This window comes from Chelonia mydas, chromosome 3, assembly GCF_015237465.2.
Source record: "Chelonia mydas isolate rCheMyd1 chromosome 3, rCheMyd1.pri.v2, whole genome shotgun sequence".
NCBI lineage: Eukaryota > Metazoa > Chordata > Testudines > Cheloniidae > Chelonia > Chelonia mydas.
In genome coordinates this window covers 10,727,706-10,752,543 of record NC_057851.1, presented here as the reverse complement: position 1 = coordinate 10,752,543, position 24,838 = coordinate 10,727,706, and the positions used below count along the sequence as shown (strand labels likewise).

The following is a 24,838-nucleotide window of genomic DNA, read 5'->3' as shown; positions in this document are numbered from 1 at the left end:
TATGATCTTGACATTTTATTATTTGAATAAGTATTGTAGCATCCCCATCACTGAACACAAGACTGAGATGCCAATTACACAAAGGAAAAAGCAGTATTAGCTGTACAGAGAGTGAAATAGTAAGGACCACTTTCAACATCCACTCCTGCTGAGAGCCCTTTACAGAGAGTTACTAGTACAATTCTGATAGACCTTGCACCAACACTGCTAGGCAGGCACTGGCACCATGAGAAAATTACTCAGGACAGGTTCCATTATACACAAGTCATCTGACAACTCTGGGCATATGGTTTTAGAGCTATCAATATATCATCTCTCTGTGTATAAACCTATTACACCATATAATGCAGAAGTCCAAACCTTCAGTCTTACAAATCACTGGGCAAAAGGGAGTTAGTAACACTTTGTTCTCCAGGGGCAAGCAGAGAAGGATGCAGTGATAGAAATGAGCACTAATTCAGCTGACAGTATTTATGGAGTTGCTGGGTAAAGTTTTCATATGTGCTTGAGTCCTGTTAACTTTAAGTGGGACTTGGTGCTTAAATCCCTTTGAAAATTAATGGGACCTAGGCTCAAAAGCACCTAAAACAATTAGACATGGCTTTCAACGTATCATGTGTCTTGTTCTACTCATTCTACAGGAAGACTTATTAACCTGGATGAGAACTCTGGACAGAGATCTGGAACCACATGTATCCCTTAGAAACTCTGCAGCCTTAAATTCCTTGATATGTAGAACCCTGGTATTGAAACAGGTTACCAACTCAACGGTTCCTAACCTTTCCAAACCCTGTCACCAATCTGGCTTTGAAATTCCAGATAGGGCTGTGAGATTCACTCATCCTTGGCTTCTCTCACCTACCATCAAGTCTAACACTGCACAGCAGGAAGAGCCTTTGAATCACATCTGCCAAGTCAAACCTGCCTACTCCTGGGAGCATCAATTAAAATCCAATTGTAGAATCATTGTTCAAAATGGTCCAAATATCACAGCTCAGGTTGAGTTTGCAGCATAAGTATTCAGGGAAAAGGACAAATTATCTTGACTTGTAAATGAAGCAGATTCAGGTCTTGAATCACTAGAGATTATGGAACCCAATGTCATTTTGACAGTCATTTTCCTGACTAAGTGCATATTAATATCCCATTTAAAAACTTGAAAGTATGAGAATTTATAAAACTGTCGCCACCAAATGGTGAATTTGTGCATTGCCATTGTAAAAAAGTAAAAATTACACTTTAGGCAGACATTTAAAAAATGGAGGAGGGGTTTAAAAGGACCACCTCGGAATGAGAAATCTATGCTACGTGAAAGTGTATAGCAAAAACTTGTATCCTGAGCTCTCCACATGGAGATAAAAATCTCAAATCAGCCTCAACTATTGTGTCCTGAATGAAGCTCGTTAGAGATTGCATACAGCTGAGACTCACCTAAAGCACATTTAGAAGACAAGTAATTTGTACTTAAGGGCTTTTTGCTACTCATAAAAACAAAAACATTCCAATGGTTTTGGGATCAAACTAACCAAAACAGACTTTGGATCCCCAGGCCTTCAAGAACCAGCTTCTTTATTTCTTCTCAAACTTCATGAGACAGTACAGAGCTACAGCTGCAGAGTTCGCCAATTCCAGCTTGGGCTATAAGTGGCAGAAAGTTCAGTTCTGCCAAGTAATGCATTCAGGATGGGCCTGAGGACTCATAGGAGAAGCGTTTCCAACTCCAATTCATGAGAACCTGGCATCTCCCACCCCGAAGCTCAGATTAAGAAGATAATGTCATCAGACATCATGATCTGGTTATCGTCTTGCATGCGCTCCAATGCCACCTTGACTTCAGCTGCCGAGAAGGGTTCAGGGTTGTCCCGGTTGATGGACTCCATCAGGCTCTTCAGACCCACCGACTGCGCATGGGCAGCTCTGAACACCTCCAGAAGACCAGCCTTGAAAGCTTTCAGCCTAGCCAAGCAGGAGGAAAGGTAATTAGAACCAGAAGCTAGACTCAAATCATTCTTCATTCACAGCCATTAGTTCTTCCCCAGAGAGAGTCACAGCTCCCAGCATGAGATCAAAGATTGAGGGCCCTAGCACCTGCAACCTATCTTGGGAATTTTTAAGGGGTCACCTTATCAATATTCTGTGAAAATGGTTAGTCTCTAAGGTGCCACTAGTACCTTAGTGCCTTACCTGCCAACCACGTGAGTCGGGGTCAATGGTATCAGCTATCTGACAGAGTGCCTTCCAAGCAGTAGGATTCCAAAGTGCTTTACAAACTAGATAGAATTGCTGCACCCGACCTGGAAATGCTGTTCAGGACAGGAAGCAAATACCCCAACTGAACTGCAGGTGGTATTTTACCCACTTCAGAATCTGGTCAGCTCATAGGAGTTAAAGTCCCCTAACTCTTGTGACTGCTATTAAATGTATGAATGGTTTGTGCATGATTGTGTTCTACTCCACGGGGGAAAGGTCACCACAGCTTCACCAAGAACTAAAAACAGTGGAGGGATTAAGGCAAGTCACTAAGACTGTAAAACTTGCCCAGAGAAGGACCATTTTCTGGGGTGGTTTGGTTCAGACTGGGTTTGCCAAAGCCCAAGCAAGAAAGAATGAACGTGGGATACATAAACAGACCCAAGGCTTCAGCAAACAGATAGCGACAACTCTCATGGAAGGGTTGGAAAGCACGTTGGCCAATCAGATTCCCTATGTGGGAGACGGGTGATTTCTGACAGGTTTAGTAAGCATGTATGACTTGTCATTCGATATGTTTCCTCTGTAATGCTTTTACTCAAAGAATAAAAGTACTTTGCTTTGGCAAAGCTGTGTGGTGACCTGTAACGGTCTTTGGTGACAACGCACAGCCCAGAGGCTGGCCTTAAGGCAGACTGGAGCTATCACAGTGCAGTCTTACAACCACCAGTTAGAAGGGAGTGGGACATGGGACCCTGCCCAGAGACACGGGATGGCTGGAGACCTGAGAACACAGGGGTTACAGACACCTGTCACAAAGAGTGCCATGTGATCTCCCGTGACCAGAAGCCCTGACCATATCTTACATCTGTCTTAAGTGGCAGCATGCACCTCAAACAACAGTCTTCCCCTTAGCACCATGTGGGGCAAGGGCTCAGTACCTAATCAGAGATGCTAAATGGGTCACTCATACCCCTTCCTGGGTATTTACCAGAGGTTTCCCATTCAAATACTGCTCTAGCCCAACGCTGCTGAGTTTATAAGGCCTAAGGGGATTTAACCCAAGATGGGGCTATGGATGCATAATATAGTAATTAACTTCCACCTCAGGCAGACTTAGTGCCCAGAAAAAGCACGGTGCTCTGGGTATATCTGAACACAAGATACCAGTGGAGTGCACACATTTCCCTGGCACTTGGAACCGCAGGCTCAGGTGAGACTTGCAAGGCCACAGCTGGTCTCCTTATTCTCTTTACTCTAAGGAATGGACGTCTTCCAACGCCCAGTCTGCTCCCCCAGCTGGAGTTAAATCCCATGAAGACACGTACATTATCCTAAATTCTGTCTGCAGTATAAGCCCCTACCCCATCCACCCCCCCCCCCCCCAATTAACACTCAATATTGCGAGCAGGACAAAGAGTCTGTTACCTACATGGCGTCTGGCTCAAATCCACCCAAGCCAGTAATGACCAGGAGTTGCTACCATCCAGATGCCTATTTGAAGTGAGTCAGGGCTAGTTAAGTACCTGCATCAAAAGCAGCCTTTCTATACACACTCAGCAGGAAGAGGAAGGTCTGGACTGCCCCTCTTTCTCCCCCAAGCAAGAAGAGAGGCCACACAGGGTGGGCCAGCTCATACTGCCCAATTAGGCTGAACCTGTTTTGTGAACATCAGTCTCCAGGATTGTCAAGCTGGCTCAGTATTTTATTTAAAAGGAAGAGTGTGAATCCCCCAGGATTTCCATCTTTGTTTCTGGATAAGAGTTTATTTGATGCTAAGCCACAGAGCTGACCCGTTTGAGATCCAATGACATAACTCCCCACGCCTTCTTTAGCCCACCACTCACCTTGAGTCAGCCAACTCGGTCTTTTTGCTCCCTCCAGTCTCCGCAGGTTCAGGAGTCTTTGGGGTATGTGCCTGGACTGGAAGCAGAAAGCGAAGATGAGACATCTGGCAACTAAGAGCTACACGTCATCCCTCCAGTGCCTGCACGCACACAAGACACAGTAGAATCTGCTGCAGCAACCAGGGGATTAGTACGATCTTTTAGCCTGTATCTGTACAGTATCTTGCAGCATGGCGCTGTCACTAACTTCTTTCCAGAGCAAGGATATTATTCCTTCCATGTAGTTTTACAGTGGCTAATTAGTCTTACTGTTAATTCAGTGTCTAGCACAACGGGGCCCTGGGATGCTACCATAATAATTAATATCCACTCTCTCACCAAAGCCATGGAAGGAATAATGCCACTGGTACACCCTGGTGATTTCCATAGCTGTATCTGATTTCTGTAGTGGTTACATTCAGATGTCTGGGGAAATGGGACCATGACGATGACACAGCATTGCTACCTATAGCATACCACCCTGGTACTCAGTTTGGATTTTAGGAGGTCTTTAGCACTCATGTGCCCATCATGGCCAATAAACTGTTCCTCAGCCCAAGAGATCTCCCTCCCAGGAAGACTTGCCCTATGCACACTCTTTGAGATGGGAGCAGGGTCTTCATCCCTGGTTGCCTAAAAACAACAGTCCCTTGAAAGTGGGCCCTTGTAAAGCACCGCAAGAATTTAGAGTGCAACATCAACGTGTAATGACCACGGTAAACTTTTGCTAACAGCAAGGGTTGCTATATCCTGGACCAGTCTCCCAAGCAAAGCGGTGGAAGCCCACTTTCTATAACTGGACAGAGGCTATAGGGAACAATCCTGCACTGGCCCCAGGGGTTGGAGCTGATCATCCAAGGTGTCTCGCTCCCACTTTCCAGTGTCTGGGAGAAGCTCAGTTCATCTGTTGCCCCAAAAGCTGTGTCAGCAGGCAGCTTGAAACACAGCATGCCATCCAGTGGACTCTTCCACGGCGTGCTCAAGTCCAGCATCAGGCAGGAGACAGCACCATACAGCCCCTTGTGCACACAGGATCCAGGAAGAGAGGGAAAGAAAGCCACTCACCTTCCGGCATTTCCTCTTCTGTGTCACTGAAGTCATAGGGGTCATAGGACTCCCCCTCCTTCGCTTCCTGATCGCCAGGGTGCGCCTTCTTCCTCCTGCAGGGCAACAGAAGGTTACTGCCACTCCTCACCACTCTAGGCAATACACCTCCAATGCCACAAGGGAGGCACTTCACACCTCTAACCACTGGGTGGGGATACAGCTGGGCCACCTGCAGATTACTGGGGAACTCAGTGCTTCTCTTCAAACACTGAAGGAAGACACCTGGGTTGGTTCTGGTAACAAATGAGGAGCAGCTCTGAGGCTGGCCAAAGCATTTGGAAGTTTATAAAAAGATTCAGATTTCCACCCCTCAAAAAACATGACATTTTCTAAAGCTTTCTCCTCTGCCCCCAAGTCCCAGAGAGAGGTTCCAAGCCTACAGACAGTTGGTGAAATACCCTCTAGCCAACAGCCTTGGGGGATTTAGCTTTGTTAAATGCAGTCTGACCTCTCCAAGAAAATCCATTCCTGGGGTTGTCTCTGCACACAGATGCGGCTGGTCAATTTCACAGTCTCTCCCACCCAGTTGGGTTCGCCAGTCCCAGCTAGTGCTCCCTCCCAACATGCATCTCCAGCCCCCCCCCCAACACACCTCTTTTTCTTTCTCTCTCCACCCTCTGGTTCTTCTTCCTCTTCAGTCTCTGAATCATCCTCCGCCTGCTTCTTACGTTTCTTTTCCTTTTCCAGCACCTGCAAAAGGGAGCCAAACAACCCAACCCAAGCAGATTAACAGGAGAGTCAACCCCTCAGGCACTGAAGTTTTGGAATAGCCTTCCAAGGGAAGCAGTGGGGGCAAAAGACTTATCTGGCTTTAAGATTAAACTCTAAGTTTATGGAGGAGATGGTATGATGGGATAATATGATTTTGGCAGTTAATTGATCTTTAACTATTCATGGTAAATAGGCCCAATGGCCTGTGATGGGATGTTAGATGGGGTGGGATCTGAGTTACTACAGAGAATTCTTTCCTGGGTATCTGTCTGGTGAATCTCGCCCATATGCTCAGGGTTCAGCTGATCGCCATATTTGGGGTCGGGAAGGAATTTTCCTCCAGGGCAGACTGGAAGAGGCCCTGGAGATTTTTCGCCTTCCTCTGTAGCATGGGCCACGGGTCACTTACTGGAGGATTCTCCATTCCTTAAAGTCTTTAAACCATGATTTGAGGACTTCAATAGCTCAGACACAGGTGAGAGGTTTATCGCAGGAGCAGGTGGGTGAGATTCTGTGGCCTGCATTGTGCAGGAGGTCAGAATAGATGATCATAATGGTCCCTTCTGACCTTGATATCTATGAATCTATTTGATACATGCTGAGCCTCCAACAGAGAAATCACAGCCGTGGTCTGGGAACAGAAAGCATTTTATGTAGCAATGGAGATCTCAGAGAGTTGGGTATCGTAATTAAGCCTCAACACCCCAAGATGTAGCCTGTCATGCCCATTTCATACAGGGAAACATGCACAGATGTGGAGTCACCTGCCCACAGTTAGCAGCATAACCAGAAATAGAACCCAGGAGTCCTGACACCCAGGATTCCAAAATTACTACAATGCTTACTCCTATGGTACCTCTTGCTGCAGTCTCCAAGCACCATGACCCAGGATTAAGTCAACTCGCCACGAAAAAGAGCAAAACTCCAAATCCCTCCCAGATTAAGACTGCCAAGAGCAACTGCCATTGCTTGCTTCCTAGACCACGCAACAAGGAGCCCATCGCAGCTGGGGTCTTGGAAGGTGGCTCGCAGCAGGGAGTCTTCTACCCTGCGCTACAGCTGCCAAGCCCCAGCACTCAGCCTGGACTACAGCAACAGCCAGCACCACAGCTGAGAGCCACACAAAGAAAAGCCAGATCCTGGAAATTCCAACAGGGGGTTTGCCCCTTTAATTTAATCCTTTGGCACCCAGAGCCCTGGGTGGTTGCCACTACCTGCGGGCACCCTGGCTACACTCTCACCTTTTTGAAGTAGGCGAACTGCACCAGCTCTACGGCAGCTTCCGCGTCCTGCAGGTCGATCGTTTTGTTCATCCTGGCCTTTGCGTGGGCTGTGGAAAGCCTGATCAGTGTCTCCAGCGTACGGGCCGTGACAGGGGAGGTCTGGGAGGGGAGAGGAGAGGAGAAGACAGTCCAGCAACTGAGGGATCAGACAATGGCTCCATGTTGCGGCAAGGCCCACATGTTCATTATGGTCCATGCTGAACAGCTGCAGGCAGAGTCCCAGCACAGAATGAGCAAGGCCACACCCCCGAAAGCCTTAGTCACGTGCATCTTTGCTGTAGTCTACATATGTCTTAGGATGCAAAGGAAGCCTGTGGAAGACACACCCCTCAAAGAGTTGAGGGACAGTGCCAGTCATGGAACAGGAATAGTATGTACATGGTATGCTGTGGGCTATAGCCTCACATGATCCATAGCATCCCAGCGTACTAGGCCAGAGTGAGCCTTCGCTTGAGGCTCAGCATGTGTCTTTGGAGAAAGGACCATGAAACTAAGTGCATGCGATTTCCTCCTCTGTGCCCCCCACCTCGGGGAATCAGCATCGGAAATGTGCTGCTCTGAGAAGCACTGGCAGGCTCCAAACTGCAATTCAACTTTAGGGCAAGGGAAATAGACCAACATTCCCCCCCTACCCCAGAGAATTATTAGCAAAAGCCTGGGAGAATGAGAGGAGTTCACCTCTCTGGAGCATCATGCCCCTAAGTGGGCGTCTCACAAGAGAGAACATCTCAGGGCCAGATGTGTGACTGTTTCCTTGGCCCATGGCAAAAGGATGGAGCTAACCCATTCTGGTCTCTTTCCTTGTCTGCTCCTGCCTCCCACACCCCGGAAAGATTTGCTCACCCTGGCAATGTCGGAGCTTATCTGGTCCTGGCTGCGGAGGCGGGAGTACTCCTCCGCTATGTAATTCGCTGACTCTTGGGTCAACACCGGCTTGATGATCTTGGCCACGTGGATGTATTTTCTCATGAACTCCATGCTAACTATCTTCTCTCTGGCAGAGACACACAAACATATACACAAGTTACGGAATGGAACCAGGAGACTCCATTTTTACTGTGCCGCTCCCTTCCAAAAGGAAGTCGTCCCCCCAGCAACATGAGCAACACACAAAGAACAGGAACACACACATGCATGGAATGCTCAGCCACATACAATGTTCTTCATGATCCTCTTACAGACTTGTGGTATGGGCCAGGTGCAGAACGGCTGCTGTGTTCCATCCCAGGGCTGGACACCTGTCTGTAGTGGGCTAGTGATCCTTCCAGGGATCCTTCCACACAAATGGCACTATATAAAGGCAAGGTACTGCTGCTGCAGGCGACATTTCTCCCACTCCCTTGCCAAGCCCACAAAGGAGCTTAGGTGCCAAAGCCCCAGCAGTTTACAACCAGTCAGACCGTGAACCTCCTCGAAGATAAAAACCACGACTGAATCACTACAGGGATGGGGCAGACAGGGACACACTCACTTGTGCCTCTTGGGGCCATGCAGAAGGTTGTCGTGTTTTTCATACACTTGTAGCTCCTGGTCCTCCTCCTGCACCACATTAGGATCATCCGTAGCCAGGATCTCTATTGCGCTGCCCAGGGGCATGGCTGGGGGAGACATTAGGAGAGCAGGATTTACACATCATCCAGGCCCGAACCCTTGAGAGGCTAATACGTAGCTTGGCTAAGCCACAGATATCACCCCAGAAACCTCTACAGCTGACTAGCACCGAGGTGAGAGAGCCAAGGTTTAGGGTGGTAACAGGGCGTGTATAACTAGGCAAAATGGGATGCGACTGAACAAAGCAAACTGTAGACCACACATCAGGGAAAGCTCATTTTCTGCGAGATCTGAGTATCCTTCCAGGGGGAGTGGAGGAAACGCCCAACTGGACAGGACAAGCCACTGGAGAACGTGCTGCAGACAACAATCTTGCACTGGCCCTACCCCGGAGATGGACTAGATCCAATAGGATTTTCCTCTTATTTAAGACTCTAAGAAAGGAGAAGCTCGAGACCAATTATGCTGCAGGTTTTGAGCCCCCAGGAGTTTTGCATATCACTCAGCTGAGCTCACCCGGTCACTAAATCAACCAAGACACAGAACAATGCAGGAGAGCACTGGAGATTAGTATGGCTCTGTCCGAGTCAGATACCTCAGCCACTCCCAGTAGCTCAACCTGCTGTTTATTCTGCTGCTGGCTTTCACCTACCACGTTTGCCACGACAGTTCGGATAACCAGGCATGCAGCAAGCTACTGGCGGGCGAGAGCTAGTCTGCTTAACGGTCAATGCACTGCAATGGGGGACATCAGAGTCCAGCCCCTCAGGGCACAGGAATAAAGAGAAGCTTCCGACCAGGGACTACGGGTCCCCAGATGGCGAGTGCAACATAAAGCCTAGAGAAATTTGGGGGTGGGATGGGTAGGAGGGATCCCACGGTCTTGGGCAAGGGAGAAGAAACACGGTCAGTTGGACTGGATCAGACCAATGGTCCATCAAGCCCAGTAGCCTGTCTTCCGACAGCGGCCAGTGCCAGGTGCTTCAGAGGGAACAAACAGAACAGGGCAGTTATCAAGTGATTCATCCCCTGTTGTCAAGTCCCAGCTTCTGGCAGTCAGAGGACTAGGGACACTCAGCATCAGGTTACGTCCCTGACCTTCTTGGCTAATAACCAGGGATGGACCTATCCTCCATGAACATATCCAACTCTTTTTTGAACCCAGTTATACTTTTGACCTTCACAACATCCTCTGGCAATGAGTTCCGCAGGCTAACTGTGCGTTGTGTGAAAAAAATACTTCCTTATCTTTGTTTTAAACCTGCTGCCTAATACTTTCATTGGGTGACCATTGGTTCCTGTGGTATGTGAAAGGATAAACACTTCCTTATTCATTTTCCCCACATCAGTCATGATTTTATACACCTCTATCATATCACCCCTTAGTCGTCTCTTTTCCAAGCTGAAAAATCCCAGTCTTTTTAACCTCTCTGCATATGGAAGCTGTTCCATGCCCCTCATCATTTTTGCTGCCCGTCTCTCTACCTTCTCCAATTCTAATATATCTTTTTTGAGCTGGGGCGACCAGAACTGCACACAGTATTCAAGGTGTGGGCGTACCATCGATTTATATAGTGGCGTTATGATTTTCTGTCTTATTATCTATCCCTTTCCTAATGATTCATAATATTGTTAGCTTGGACTGCCACTGCACACTGAGCAGATGTTTTCACAAAGGAGTCAGGATGAAAGCAGGTAGGGGGGAAAAAAGAGAGAAGACTCAACTCACCATCCCCATCCTGCTCGCCAGGTCCTCGGTACCGGTGCATTCGCAGGACGTGGTCCGAGATCTCCCTGTCGTGCTCCGGGTCCATCTGATCCAAGACGATGAAGAGCAGATCGAATCGGGACAGCAAGGAGTCTTGAAGGCCAATGTTCTCCATGGGAGTTTTGTACTGATCGTACTGCAAAGAGCAGGGAGATGAGTTACAGGAGACCCTGAAACTATCAGAAGAACTTGGACATCGTGGCTTTTCGAGGGACTGGGTGTCACAGGATTTAAGAACGAAGGTGCTAACACACCACCCCGGTCTGAACGCTGCCCCTGGAAAATAAACCCAGCAGCATTGCTCCGCTTCACCATGCCTTGTTGCCCCATTTACAAAGGGAACTGGTACATTTTACACTCTGCCTCCCCCAGAGTCGACACCAAGCCAGGCACTTTCCAGATCAGAGCTGAAAACCTCGTGTTGCTTTAATTGCTCAGTTTAACAGCTCTTGGGCTGAGCTCCAGAAAATGGGCTAGAGGCCATGTTCAGTCTCCAGCTCATTCATTTCAAGATGGGGTGCACTGGACGTGAGGGCAGAGTCTGGGCCCAGTGTGGACATTAGGATATGTTTTTGGCATCCACAGCTGCACGGAGACCTACCCAGGACCTTGTTATTTTGATCAAGGGTTTTTACCATCTAGAATTTCCATCAGAGCCTCTTGCTCACCCCTCAGGAGATCAGATGATCCTCTCCTGGAACGTGGGTCCGGTCTCAGTAGCTACTAGGAGAAGAGCTGATCCGAGAGAGCCCCCCCGCCAGCACTCGCCCTGACTCACCCTGCCGTAGACAGGATTGGCTGCAGCCAGCACACTGCAGCGGGCATTGAGCCTGGCATGGATGCCTGCCTTGGCAATGGTCACGCGACCCTGCTCCATCACCTCATGGATGGCCGTGCGGTCGATGTCGGACATCTTGTCGAACTCATCAATGCAGACCACGCCCCGGTCAGCCAGGACCATGGCTCCAGCTTCCAAGCGGCGTTCACCTGGGGGGTGGAGCAGGGAGTAGTCCAGGGTTATGTATGGGCCATCATCCCCAAGCCCTCCCCTTTGCTCTGAAATTCACAGAGATCTGACAGATCCCTGGCATCTGGGGGTTCAAATCCCCAAAACTCTGGTGCCCAAGGAGTACATGAAATCCTGGCTTCAGAGACAGCTCTGCCTAGCTCTCCGCAGCGGAGAGTGGTGGGGGTAACGCAGGGAAAGCCAGGGAGATGAATCTTCAAGACAGAGAGGCATGGGAGGACCTGGGGGTGGGATGGGACCACCTTGGGTGGAAAGTAACCAGATCCTATTCAAAGAAGCAAGTACCATTAGTTCTCGCACAGGTATTTCCAGCAGCAGGAAGGTCAAGAACATCTGTGCAGTGATTTAGGGACATGGCACAACCAGCTCCTGCTGCCTATTGGGATCCCACACAGGATATGGGAGAGCTGAGAGCCATCTACCTAGCTGCCTGGGCAGGCGCCACTCAGAGACATGCAGCCTGAGAAGATGTAAGAAGGCGAACCCCAGCAGACATCCACCAACAATGCTCTTGCACCGGAGAAGAGGTTCCCATCATGTAAAAGCTTCCAGCAAGAGCAACTAGTGGTTCTGTGATGGCTGACAGATGTTACAGCAGCCTCACATCTTACAGAGCCATTCCCTTTACTTCCTTCCTCACAGCATCCTCTGCCAGCAGAGCACTTCAACGATAACCTTACCGGTTTCTTGGTCCGTGGTGACGGCAGCAGTCAAACCAACCCCGGAGGAGCCCCTACCGGTGGTGGGGATGGCCCGGGGGGCTGTGGAGAGCACGTAACGCAGCAGCTGAGACTTGGCGACTGAAGGGTCTCCTGGAAAGGAAGAGTCCAAGCAATTATGAAGTGTCCCATCACACAGGCTTTGCCCTCCCGTCACCATAGCATCCCAATGCCACTCCCCTCCGCCCTACCTATCAGCAGGATGTTGATGTCTCCTCGGATGCGGCTCCCATTCTCCAGAACCTTCTCCACCCCTCCAAGCAGCATGCAGAGAATCGCTTTCTTGATATACTCATGCCCGTGGATACTGGGGGCCAGAGACCTCGAGAGTTGGTCAAAGACATCCTAAGGCAGAGGAAACGAAGTGTACCACATAAAAAAATCCAGCCAACAAGAATGGCTTCCCTCTCAAGGGACACGATCAGGTAGTTCAGGCTTTGCTAGTCTAATGAGTGGGCTTAAATCAAGAGGAAAGGAAGGGGCTTTCACTGGCAATTGTTGCACATCAGGCACGTTCCCCTGCAGGACAGGAGACCCGACAACACGGGGCTAGGTCAGGAGAACTAGAAAGAGAGACACTGATTCAACTAGTCCACTGTATCTCAGCCAGCTGAGAAAAAATGGGTGTTTTAAATCCCTTCAGCAGTGACCTAAGGGGAAGAATTTTTACAATGCTATTTTAACCTGGGTGCACCTCTGAGAGACAAAAAAGGGAGGATTTTTCTTTGTTTTGTTTTTTATATTGGGCCAGACCTTACATCGATGTTATTTACAGAAGAAAGATTCTGAGCTTCCTTTAACATTCCTGCCCATTGCTCAAGTTCTCCCCCTCATGGTAAAGCAGCAACCCCTTTAAGAGCATGGTCGGCTGGGAAATCTCTCCAGGACATGGTTCTGAAGGGAAGGTCAATCTGAGGGCACTCTCTGGTTAAGAAAAGACCTGCAGGCACTGCAGTAAGAGAGGAGGGGTATGGATTAGGGTTGATTTGTTTCTCTAATAGGTAAGTGTAGGATATGACCTTGTATCCTTTGAGTCTTGGCAATGCTCAAACTTTGATCAGCTAAGGAGAAGGGGAGGGTCTGAGAGTGAGAAAACCTAAGACTTCTGCAAAGAGCAGACACGACTGGATTCAAGTGTGATCAGTGCATGCACAAGAGAGACGTTTGATCAGATAGACGCTGAGCTAGTATCTGAAGAGGATCAACATGAAGCAAAGGAATTGTTTATGCTGGGCTGAAGCGATGAGAAGAAACTAAGCAAATGATACAGGGATGACTGAGTAAGAGCCCCCCTACACCTGCACAGGATAAGTGGGGGAAGCTATATCTTTAGAGCCATTTAAAGCTGGACAAAGTACTAGAAAACATTCAGAGCTACCCCGCCTTGTGCCATGGGGATGGGTTAGCTGACCAGTGTTTATGTTCCCATCTCTAATATACAATTTTCTACAAGGTGTGTTTGAAAATAAAGCTTAATACCTTTGAGCGACTTTTGCTAAATCTCTTGATCTTGGCCACATCAGAGGCAGAGTAGAGAGGCCGAACCTCTTTGCTCATCTGCTTCACATGGCAGGCGATCAAAATGGTTCTGGAAAGGAGAGGGAGCTTGGTCAAGTCTAGAACACAAAAACCCTGAAGACAGACCCAACCATCCAAGGACTGACAGATTACAGCAATCACCCACAGCGTCCTTCCATAAGGGTCAACTCCTCAAGCCGAGTCTTGGAGACTCTGGAAAGCTCAGAAAACGATGTATCCTGGTGCCCTCGTGTCTGCTTAATTAACTGAGCAATAAGACCATTCTTCATCTGTGTCTGCAGTACTACATCTCTATCCTTTGTTTGGTCCTGGCCATCCACAGTCACTAGAGAGCTAATGGAACCTTCCAAGAGATTCAGGGTGTTTGACTCTGTGTTCTGGCCTAATTACAACGCCATGCTGCTGTTCAACAGCTATTGCATCCCACCCCAGAGCTGGCTGCATCTCAGTGGCAAGTGAAGTGCTCCTCCTATAAAAGGTACAGAGCATTCTGGGATCTTTCACGATGAAAGCAGCAATATGAAGGGAAGGCGATTACACTGTGTGCCTCACCTGAATGTCCCTGATGTGTAGCCCCCCTTCTTCCCGGGCAGACAGCGGTAAGTTCCAACAACCTGGATTCGGTCCCCAGGCTTCACCCTGTCCACCAGGTCATCATCCAGAACAACGTCCACAGAGCGAGGAAGCTGACCAGCTGGGGCCTTCTCAGGCATCTCCTGGATGGTGATGGTTTGATGGTCTTTGTAGACGGAGAGGCCAAATTCCGTCTCCAGGGGATTGTTCTCTTCATCCTGGATGAGCGACACAGTAATGAGATGCCTCATTCACAGGAGCATGAGGAAGGAGTCTCTGGGATCAGATGGGGTCACCCACACAGGGAAGGGAGGCGGGAGTGTCCCTTGTGGTAGCAGTGAGACAGGACTGTGCTGCAAGGGGCTTTTTTATTGAGGCTGCTGGACACAGAGACCTTGTGGTTCACCCAGGCTCTCCAGCTCCCAGACTAACAGCCTGTACTACCTAGCGTGAGCCCCTTGGGCCTACCCAAGCACTAGGACAGACTAAGCAGTCATGGAGAGCTCTGCTGGCTACACCAGACAGGCAGTCACAGATCACCCGTGCAAGACCTTCAGGTGAGAAGAGTGTTATTTGGTCACTGGCAGCCCAATTACCCACTATGTTCTCCAGAGACCGAGTGATCACTCTGCCTAACAGACCATTTGATCCAGTCTGACTAACAGATGCTTCCGTCTCACCAGGAGCCTAGGTTTGAACTCCATCAAATCCAGCACAGACTGCAAAACAATTCATAAGCTGCCTCCTCTGCGCTGCTGCCTTCAGGACTGAAACGGTGTTAGCCGATGCGGATGTCTGTTTCTTGGGAGGGCATTCAACTGGCCGCTAGGAGGGGCTCCACATATATCGGCACCTCTGCTACAGCAGAGCCGATACATTACTGTTGTTTAATCAACATGCTTGCCCCACAGATGAAGCCAGAGGGAGGTAACTCGCTCCCAATAGCTATATGGGACGACTGCAGTGAGGTCCACTGGACTCAGGAGACCTGGGATCTATACCCAGCTCTACCACTGGCCTACTGTATGGCCTTGGGCAAGTCACTTCCTTCCCCAGGTCTCTGGCAAATATTTGACGTTGCCTCCGTTTGCTCACCTTAGTGGGGTAGACAGAGCTGGATGGAAAAGCTTCGAGAGTCGTCATGTCCGTGTATCGGCGTTCAATGGTCTTCTTGGTAGCAGGGCAGTAATGGACGCTGCGGACGATCTTTGGACGTACCAGAGAGCCTGCATTCAGATTTGTTTGGTGGGAGGAAAAAGTTAGGAGGGAAGAAACCCTGTAGACCTTCCCCACTCATAGAATCATAGACTCTCAGGAAGGGACCTCAGGAGGTCATCTAGTCCAACCCCCTGCTCAAAGCAGGACCAATCCCCAACTAAATCATCCCAGCCAGGGCTTTGTCAAGCCTGACCTTAAAAACCTCTAAGGAAGAAGATTCCACCACCTCCCTAGGTAACGCATTCCAGTGCTTCACCACCCTCCTAGTGAAAAAGTTGTTCCTAATATCCAACCTAAACCTCCCCCACTGCAACTTGAGACCATTACTCCTTGTTCTGTCATCTGCTACCACTGAGAACAGTCTAGATCCATCCTCTTTGGAATCCCCTTTCAGGTAGTTGAAAGCAGCTATCAAATCCCTTCCCCCCCCCCCCCCCCCCCAATTCTTCTCTTCTGCAGACTAAACAATCCCAGTTCCCTCAGCCTCTCCTCCTAAGTCATGTGTTCCAGTCCCTAATCATTTTTGTTGCCCTTCGCTGGACTCTCTCCAATTTTTCCACATCCTTCTTGTAGTGTGGGGCCCAAAACTGGACACGGTGCTCCAGATGAGGCCTCACCAATGTCGAATACAGGGGAATGATCACGTCCCTCTATCTGCTGGCAATGCCCCTACTTATACATCCCAAAATGCCATTAGCCTTCTTGGCAACAAGGGCACACTGTTAACTCATATCCAGCTTCTTGTCCACTGTAACCCCTAGGTCCTTCTCTGCAGAACTGCTGCCTAGCCACTCTGTCCCTAGTCTGTAGCGGTGCATGGGATTCTTCCGCCCTAAGTGCAGGACTCCGCACTTGTCCTTGTTGAACCTCATCAGATTTCTTTGGGCCCAATCCTCTAATTTGTCTAGGTCCCTCTGTATCCTATCCCTAGCCTCCATATCTACCACTCCTCCCAGTTTAGTGTTATCTGCAAACTTGCTGAGGGTGCAGTCCACGCCATCCTCCAGATTATTAATGAAGATTTTGAACAAAACCAGCCCCAGGACCAACCCGTGGGGCACTCCGCTTGATACCTGCTGCCAACTAGACATGGAGCCATTGATCACTAGCCATTGAGCCTGACAATCTAGCCAGCTTTCTATCCACCTTATAGTCCACTCCTGTTCACCATGGCTTCAGCAGTGGGGTTTCTACCTGTTCCACTGGGAGATCATCCCACAAAGTAACAGCTCTCGGGGCATGTTCCTTGACAACAAGCCTAAATTTCTCAGCTACCTTTCACTCCATGACTCCTAGTTATACCCTAGAGCATCCCTGACGTTCCCACCGCTCTAGTGTCTACAGATAGCTATCAATCCCACGTGTGCATTCAGAGGGAACATCTCAGCCCCAGCACACCATACTCACATTTTGTCACAATGCCCTCCACGCAGACCACGCAGCCCAGAAAACAGGATGTCAGTGTCCGGGGCGTCACGTGTTTGGAACCAAAGCTGCCCTCGAGCCCGACGTAGAACTCCTCATACTGCTTAGCGTACGTGGCATCGATGGATGCAACAAAGTCCTTCAGGGCGCGCTGAAAGGCGACCAGCTCCTCGAAGGCATTGCTCAGGAGCCTGTAGCAAAGGGCAGCAGGACTCTGGTCAGTTCAGCTGCTAGGAGAGGATCTTGCCAGCACATCCGCAGCAGGAAGACCCTTCTTTCACACAGTGGCAATTCCTAATGCCTTCACAGGTTAATAGCAGAGCTGGGCAAACACCAACAGATGTTTCCCCACCACTCACATGAGAATTCACTTCAGTCAAGAAGTGAATGTGCTATGGACATTAAGTCCCTAACCAGGTTACGCACCTAACCCCCACCGCAAGTCTATGGGATTTAGGAACCAAAGTGACTGAGGCAGTTTTGAAAGTCTTACTAGGTGTCTATCTGTAGGTGCTGAAATATTTGTGTAAGTCTGGCCCTAAACCCATTAGATTCCTAAATTACCTGGGTGCTTTTGAAAGTGTTCCCATCCCTTATATTCGCTTTCTGCTTGCCAAGGTCAAACCCAGGAGGGGAGCATAGCGTTGACATCATCTAACTACATCATGATAAAAGCTACCTGTGACTCATCTCCTGTGATTTTACATCAAGATGGCTAATGCACGGTAACAAAAACAAAAAAAAACACACTACACACGCACCCCTTTTTGGCAGCGAAGACATAACCTTAGGTCAGGTCCACACAAGAAACTTTTGCCAGTATTGCAAGTCTGTTAATGTTAATTTTTTTTTTTTTGGGGGGGGGGGGGGGGGGGGGGGGGGGCAGCACCATTTTAATATGGCCTATGGTAGATGGTTAAGTGCTTTGGCTGATATATCTTCTGTTGCTCAGGGACCCGTTATAAGGTATAGTGGCAAAAACACTTTAGATGTCAGTGTAAGCTGCATCTACATTAGGATGGTTTGCTGGTATAAGTACACAGGCAAACCTTTTCTAGCGCAGACTGGGCTTTAGAGAGAAAGTAATAGCTTAACCCATTGGCCTGCCTACAAAGTTTGCCAACAGGGCAACAACTGTAATGGTTCTCCTCTCATGCCAGTCACAAAACCTAAGGACATTCAGAAGGTTGCGTGCTATGCAGTAGCCAAATGGAAAGTATCTTGCTAACCGCTCTTATCCAGTCCCTTCAGAGGCCACTCTTACCGGTTGGCTCTCTTCTCATTCTTCCTCCGCAGGTCATTGATGCTGACAATCAGACGATACTGATTGTCACTGATCACATCCCGGACTTTGCTCTGGTAAATCCCCTGATCCTCCTGCAACATGCCATGGGAGAAGGGTTCCATTTTACAAAGTTAAGCCAGTGAGATGCAGCCCCTTTGATCTGATTCCAGAGGAATGTCTTTAGTGGCTCAGAAAGTCCCTAACTGTTATTGATGCCAGAATCTCTTTGTTGCAAGGTGTCATAAATAGGAAGGGTAGGGTAAACACCTTTAAAATCCCTCCTGGCCAGAGGAAAAACCCTTTCACCTGTAAAGGGTTAAGAAGCTAGGGTAACCTCGCTGGCACCTGACCAAAATGCCCAATGAGGAGACAAGATACTTTCAAAGCTGGAGGGGGGGAGAAACAAAGGCTGTCTGTCTGTGTGATGCTTTTGCCGGAACAGAACAGGAATGGAGTCTTAGAACTTAGTAACTAATCTAGCTAGATATGCGTTAGATTCAGTTTTGTTTAAATGGCTGATAAAATAGCTGTGCTGAATGGAATGGATATTCCTGTCTTTGTGTCTTTTTGTAACTTAAGGTTTTGCCTAGAGGGATTCTCTATGTTTTGAATCTAATTACCCTGTAAGGTATTTACCATCCTGATTTTACAGAGGTGATTCTTCACTTTTTCTTCTATTAAAATTCTTATTTTAAGAACCTGATTGCTTTTTCATTGTTCTTAAGATCCAAGGGTTTGGGTCTGTGTTCACCTCTGCAAATTGGTGAGGATTTTTATCAAACCTTCCCCAGGAAAGGGGGTGTAGGGTTTGGGAGGATTCTGGGGGGAAAGACGTTGCTAGGCGGGCTCTCTCCCGGTTATATATCGGTTCGACGCTTGGTGGTGGTAGCAATAAAGTCCAGGGAAAAAGGAAAATAGTCTCTACCTTGGGGAAGTTTTAACCTAAGCTGGTAAAAATAAGCTTAGGAGGTTTTCATGCAGGTCCCCACATCTGTACCCTAGAGTTCAGAGTGGGGAAGGAACTTTGACACAGGGAAAGGCCAGATAGAGGGAGGCACTCTCAATCCCCCTCCCCACCCTGGGGTATGTCTGCACTTTGAGTTGGAGGTGCAGTTCCCAACTTGTGGAGACATACCCACACCAGCTCTGATGGAGCTGGCTCACTAAATTCAGAGCATAGCCATACCAGTGTGAGCCGCAGGAGGGGCTAACCACCCAAATAATGTACCTGTCTGAGACCACAGGCACATATGTGAGGTGTAACCCTCCTGCCGCCAGAGTTACAATCTATTTATAGCACATTAGCTCAATCAGAGCAAGCACAAGAATGTCTCCTCCAGCTGGGAATGGCAGCATAGGAGCAGTTTGTAATGGGGGGGGAGGATCTCCACCCAATAGAGGCCAGGGTGGGGGAGAGCTGAAAACCCACAGCTCACCCTGTGGGGCTAGAGGAGGAAATAGGAAACCCAGGAACAGCCCTCCTCTTCCCCCAGCACCCCTCCCCCTCTTCTCCCCCCATCCCCTCTGCAGCCTCCCCCTCCTCTCCCCCCAGCACCCCTCCCCATCCCCTCTGCAGCCTCCCCCTCTTCTCCCCCCACACCCCTCTGCAGCCTCCCCCTCCTCTCCCCCCAGCACCCCTCCCCCATCCCCTCTGCAGCCTCCCCCTCCTCTCCCCCCAGCACCCCCCGCCTTCCTCCATACCGACCCCTCCCCATCCCCTCTGCAGCCTGCCCCTCCTCTCCCCCCAGCACCCCTCGCCTTCCTCCATACCGACCCCTCCCCCATCCCCTCTGCAGCCTCCCCCTCCTCTCCCCCCAGCACCCCTCGCCTTCCTCCATACTGACCCCTCCCCCATCCCCTCCTCTCCCCCCAGCACCCCTCGCCTTCCTCCATACTGACCCCTCCCCCATCCCCTCTGCAGCCTCCCCCTCCTCTCCCCCCACCACCCCTCGCCTTCCTCCATACTGACCCCTCCCCATCCCCTCTGCAGCCTCCCCCGCCTCTCCCCCCAGCACCCCTCGCCTTCCTCCATACTGACCCCTCCCCATCGCCTCTGCAGCCTCCCCCTCCTCTCCCCCCACCACCCCTCGCCTTCCTCCATACTGACCCCTCCCCCATCCCCTCTGCAGCCTCCCCCTCCTCTCCCCCCACCACCCCTCGCCTTCCTCCATACTGACCCCTCCCCCATCCCCTCTGCAGCCTCCCCCTCCTCTCCCCCCAGCACCCCTCGCCTTCCTCCATACTGACCCCTCCCCCATCCCCTCTGCAGCCTCCCCCTCTCCTCCCCCCAGCACCCCTCGCCTTCCTCCATACTGACCCCTCCCCATCCCCTCTGCAGCCTCCCCCTCCTCTCCCCCCAGCACCCCTCGCCTTCCTCCATACTGACCCCTCCCCATCCCCTCTGCAGCCTCCCCTTTCTCTCCCCCAGCACCCCTCGCCTTCCTCCATACTGACCCATCCCCCCATCCCCTCTGCAGCCTCCCCCTCCTCTCCCCCAGCACCCCTCACCTTCCTCCATACTGACCCCTCCCCCCATCCCCTCTGCAGCCTCCCGCTCCTCTCCCCCCAGCACCCCTCGCCTTCCTCCATACTGACCCATCCCCCATCCCCTCTGCAGCCTCCCCCGCCTCTCCCCCCAGCACCCCTCGCCTTCCTCCATACCGACCCCTCCCCCATCCCCTCTGCAGCCTCCCCCTCCTCTCCCCCAGCGCCCCTCGCCTTCCTCCATACTGACCCCTCCCCATCCCCTCTGCAGCCTCCCCTTTCTCTCCCCCCAGCACCCCTCGCCTTCCTCCATACTGACCCCTCCCTCATCCCCTCTGCAGCCTCCCCCGCCTCTCCCCCCAGCACCCCTCGCCTTCCTCCATACCGACCCCTCCCCCATCCCCTCTGCAGCCTCCCCCTCCTCACCCCAGCACCCCTCGCCTTCCTCCATACTGACCCCTCCCCCATCCCCTCTGCAGCCTCCCCCTCCTCTCCCCCCAGCACCCCTCGCCTTCCTCCATACCGACCCCTCCCTCATCCCCTCTGCAGCCTCCCCCTCCTCTCCCCCAGCACCCCTCGCCTTCCTCCATACCGACCCCTCCCCCATCCCCTCTGCAGCCTCCCCCTCCTCTCCCCCCAGCACCCCTCGCCTTCCTCCATACCGACCCCTCCCCCATCCCCTCTGCAGCCTCCCCCTCCTCTCCCCCAGCACCCCTCGCCTTCCTCCATACCGACCCCTCCCCCATCCCCTCTGCAGCCTCCCCCTCCTCTCCCCCAGCACCCCTCGCCTTCCTCCATACTGACCCCTCCCCATCCCCTCTGCAGCCTCCCCTTTCTCTCCCCCCAGCACCCCTCGCCTTCCTCCATACTGACCCCTCCCTCATCCCCTCTGCAGCCTCCCCCGCCTCTCCCCCCAGCACCCCTCGCCTTCCTCCATACCGACCCCTCCCCCATCCCCTCTGCAGCCTCCCCCTCCTCCCCCCAGCACCCCTCGCCTTCCTCCATACTGACCCCTCCCCCATCCCCTCTGCAGCCTCCCCCTCCTCTCCCCCCAGCACCCCTCGCCTTCCTCCATACTGACCCCTCCCCCATCCCCTCTGCAGCCTCCCCCTCCTCCCCCCAGCACCCCTCGCCTTCCTCCATACTGACCCCTCCCCATCCCCTCTGCAGCCTCCCCCGCCTCTCCCCCCAGCACCCCTCGCCTTCCTCCATACCGACCCCTCCCCCATCCCCTCTGCAGCCTCCCCCTCCTCCCCCCAGCACCCCTCGCCTTCCTCCATACCGACCCCTCCCTCATCCCCTCTGCAGCCTCCCCCTCCTCTCCCCCCAGCACCCCTCGCCTTCCTCCATACCGACCCCTCCCCCATCCCCTCTGCAGCCTCCCCCTCCTTTCCCCCCAGCACCCCTCGCCTTCCTCCATACCGACCCCTCCCTCATCCCCTCTGCAGCCTCCCCCTCCTCTCCCCCAGCACCCCTCGCCTTCCTCCATACCGACCCCTCCCCATCCCCTCTGCAGCCTCCCCCTCCTCTCCCCCCAGCACCCCTCGCCTTCCTCCATACTGACCCCTCCCCCATCCCCTCTGCAGCCTCCCCCTCCTCTCCCCCCAGCACCCCTCGCCTTCCTCCATACTGACCCCTCCCCATCCCCTCTGCAGCCTCCCCCTCCTCTCCCCCCAGCACCCCTCGCCTTCCTCCATACTGACCCCTCCCCCATCCCCTCTGCAGCCTCCCCCTCCTCCCCCCAGCACCCCTCGCCTTCCTCCATACCGACCCCTCCCCCATCCCCTCTGCAGCCTCCCCTCTCTCCCCCCAGCACCCCTCGCCTTCCTCCATACTGACCCCTCCCTCATCCCCTCTGCAGCCTCCCCCTCTCCTCCCCCCAGCACCCCTCGCCTTCCTCCATACTGACCCCCTCCCCCATCCCCTCTGCAGCCTCCCCCTCCTCTCCCCCCAGCACCCCTCGCCTTCCTCCATACTGACCCCTCCCCCATCCCCTCTGCAGCCTCCCCCTCCTCTCCCCCCAGCACCCCTCGCCTTCCTCCATACTGACCCCTCCCCCATCCCCTCTGCAGCCTCCCCCTCCTCTCCCCCAGCACCCCTCGCCTTCCTCCATACCGACCCCTCCCCCATCTCCTCTGCAGCCTCCCCCTCCTCCCCCCAGCACCCCTCGCCTTCCTCCATACCGACCCCTCCCCCATCCCCTCTGCAGCCTCCCCCTCCTCTCCCCCAGCACCCCTCGCCTTCCTCCATACCGACCCCTCCCCCATCCCCTCTGCAGCCTCCCCCTCCTCCCCCCAGCACCCCTCGCCTTCCTCCATACTGACCCCTCCCCATCCCCTCTGCAGCCTCCCCCTCCTCCCCCCAGCACCCCTCGCCTTCCTCCATACTGACCCCTCCCCCATCCCCTCTGCAGCCTCCCCCTCCTCCCCCCAGCACCCCTCGCCTTCCTCCATACTGACCCCTCCCCATCCCCTCTGCAGCCTCCCCCGCCTCTCCCCCCAGCACCCCTCGCCTTCCTCCATACCGACCCCTCCCCCATCCCCTCTGCAGCCTCCCCCTAGCACCCCTCGCCTTCCTCCATACTGACCCCTCCCCCATCCCCTCTGCAGCCTCCCCCTCCTCTCCCCCCAGCACCCCTCGCCTTCCTCCATACCGACCCCTCCCCATCCCCTCTGCAGCCTCCCCTCTCTCCCCCCAGCACCCCTCGCCTTCCTCCATACTGACCCCTCCCTCATCCCCTCTGCAGCCTCCCCCTCTCCTCCCCCCAGCACCCCATCGCCTTCCTCCATACTGACCCCCTCCCCCATCCCCTCTGCAGCCTCCCCCTCCTCTCCCCCCAGCACCCCTCGCCTTCCTCCATACTGATCCCTCCCCCCATCCCCTCTGCAGCCTCCCCCGCCTCTCCCCCCAGCACCCCTCACCTTCCTCCATACCGACCCCTCCCCCATCCCCTCTGCAGCCTCCCCCTCCTCTCCCCCAGCGCCCCTCGCCTTCCTCCATACTGACCCCTCCCCATCCCCTCTGCAGCCTCCCCCTCCTCTCCCCCCAGCACCCCTCGCCTTCCTCCATACTGACCCCTCCCCCATCCCCTCCTCTCCCCCCAGCACCCCTCGCCTTCCTCCATACTGACCCCTCCCCCATCCCCTCCTCTCCCCCCAGCACCCCTCGCCTTCCTCCATACCGACCCCTCCCCCATCCCCTCTGCAGCCTCCCCCTCCTTTCCCCCCAGCACCCCTCGCCTTCCTCCATACCGACCCCTCCCTCATCCCCTCTGCAGCCTCCCCCTCCTCTCCCCCAGCACCCCTCGCCTTCCTCCATACTGACCCCTCCCCCATCCCCTCTGCAGCCTCCCCCTCCTCTCCCCCCAGCACCCCTCGCCTTCCTCCATACTGACCCCTCCCCATCCCCTCTGCAGCCTCCCCCTTCTCTCCCCCCAGCACCCCTCGCCTTCCTCCATACTGACCCCTCCCCATCCCCTCTGCAGCCTCCCCGGCAGCGGCTAGAGGCGCGACTGGCGCGGCCGGGCCCGGCGAGACTCGGGGCTCCCCCCGCCCCGCAGCAGGGCCGGGAGCTCGGGGATTCCGGCCCCCCGCCGCCGCCGCCGCCTCACCTCGTCGTCCAGGAAGTCGAGGTAGTCGCGCTGCGCCTCCCGCAGCTCCGCGTCCTCCAGCCCCGCCGGGGGGGCCGCCATGCTGCCCGCGCTGGGGAGCGGGGAGCGCGCCCTGCCCGGGGCTCCCTGCGCTCGGGGCCGGCTGCGCGGGGGCGAGGGGCGGCGGGACGGGACCAGAGGCTGCTCGGGGCCGGGGGGAGGGGCGCGAACCCGCGGGGCAGAGGCTGGAGGGGCGCAGGCCGGGCCCGCCGCGCTCGCGCTCGCACTGCCGCCGGCTCCGCCCCTGGCGCCAAAACGCGATGCATTTTCCCGCCACGGAAAAGGTCACAAAAAGGTTCCCAGCCTGGCCTTCTCCCATTGGCCAGCCTCTGACGGCGCCGGCTAGCAGCCAGCCAATAGTCGAGCGTGAGGGGAGGACCCCAACTGGAAGGACGGGAATGAATCCCAGCTCCAGCCAATCAC

General features: G+C 53.3%; 1 protein-coding gene across 2 annotated transcripts; it reads right to left on the bottom strand.

Moving 5' to 3' along the window:
* On the bottom strand, window positions 1-24,555 carry MCM3 (minichromosome maintenance complex component 3). 2 transcript variants are annotated; one of them, XM_043542121.1, is made up of 18 exons: window positions 24,537-24,555; window positions 24,377-24,483; window positions 18,262-18,374; window positions 16,980-17,188; window positions 15,450-15,580; window positions 14,334-14,572; window positions 13,722-13,830; window positions 12,434-12,587; window positions 12,204-12,335; window positions 11,275-11,483; window positions 10,458-10,632; window positions 8,649-8,775; window positions 8,021-8,171; window positions 7,136-7,276; window positions 5,776-5,873; window positions 5,142-5,236; window positions 4,038-4,113; window positions 1-1,956 (listed from the first exon to the last, which is right to left on the bottom strand). In XM_043542121.1, exons 2-18 carry the CDS (start codon window positions 24,455-24,457, stop codon window positions 1,758-1,760), a joined length of 2,439 nt encoding a protein of 812 aa, XP_043398056.1. In that variant the 5' UTR covers window positions 24,458-24,483; window positions 24,537-24,555; the 3' UTR covers window positions 1-1,757. The 2 variants fall into 2 exon arrangements, with proteins under 2 accessions (XP_043398056.1, XP_037749808.1); XM_037893880.2 differs by lacking the exon at window positions 24,537-24,555 and having other exon boundaries at window positions 24,377-24,518.
* Between the last annotated feature and the right edge of the window lie 283 nt (window positions 24,556-24,838).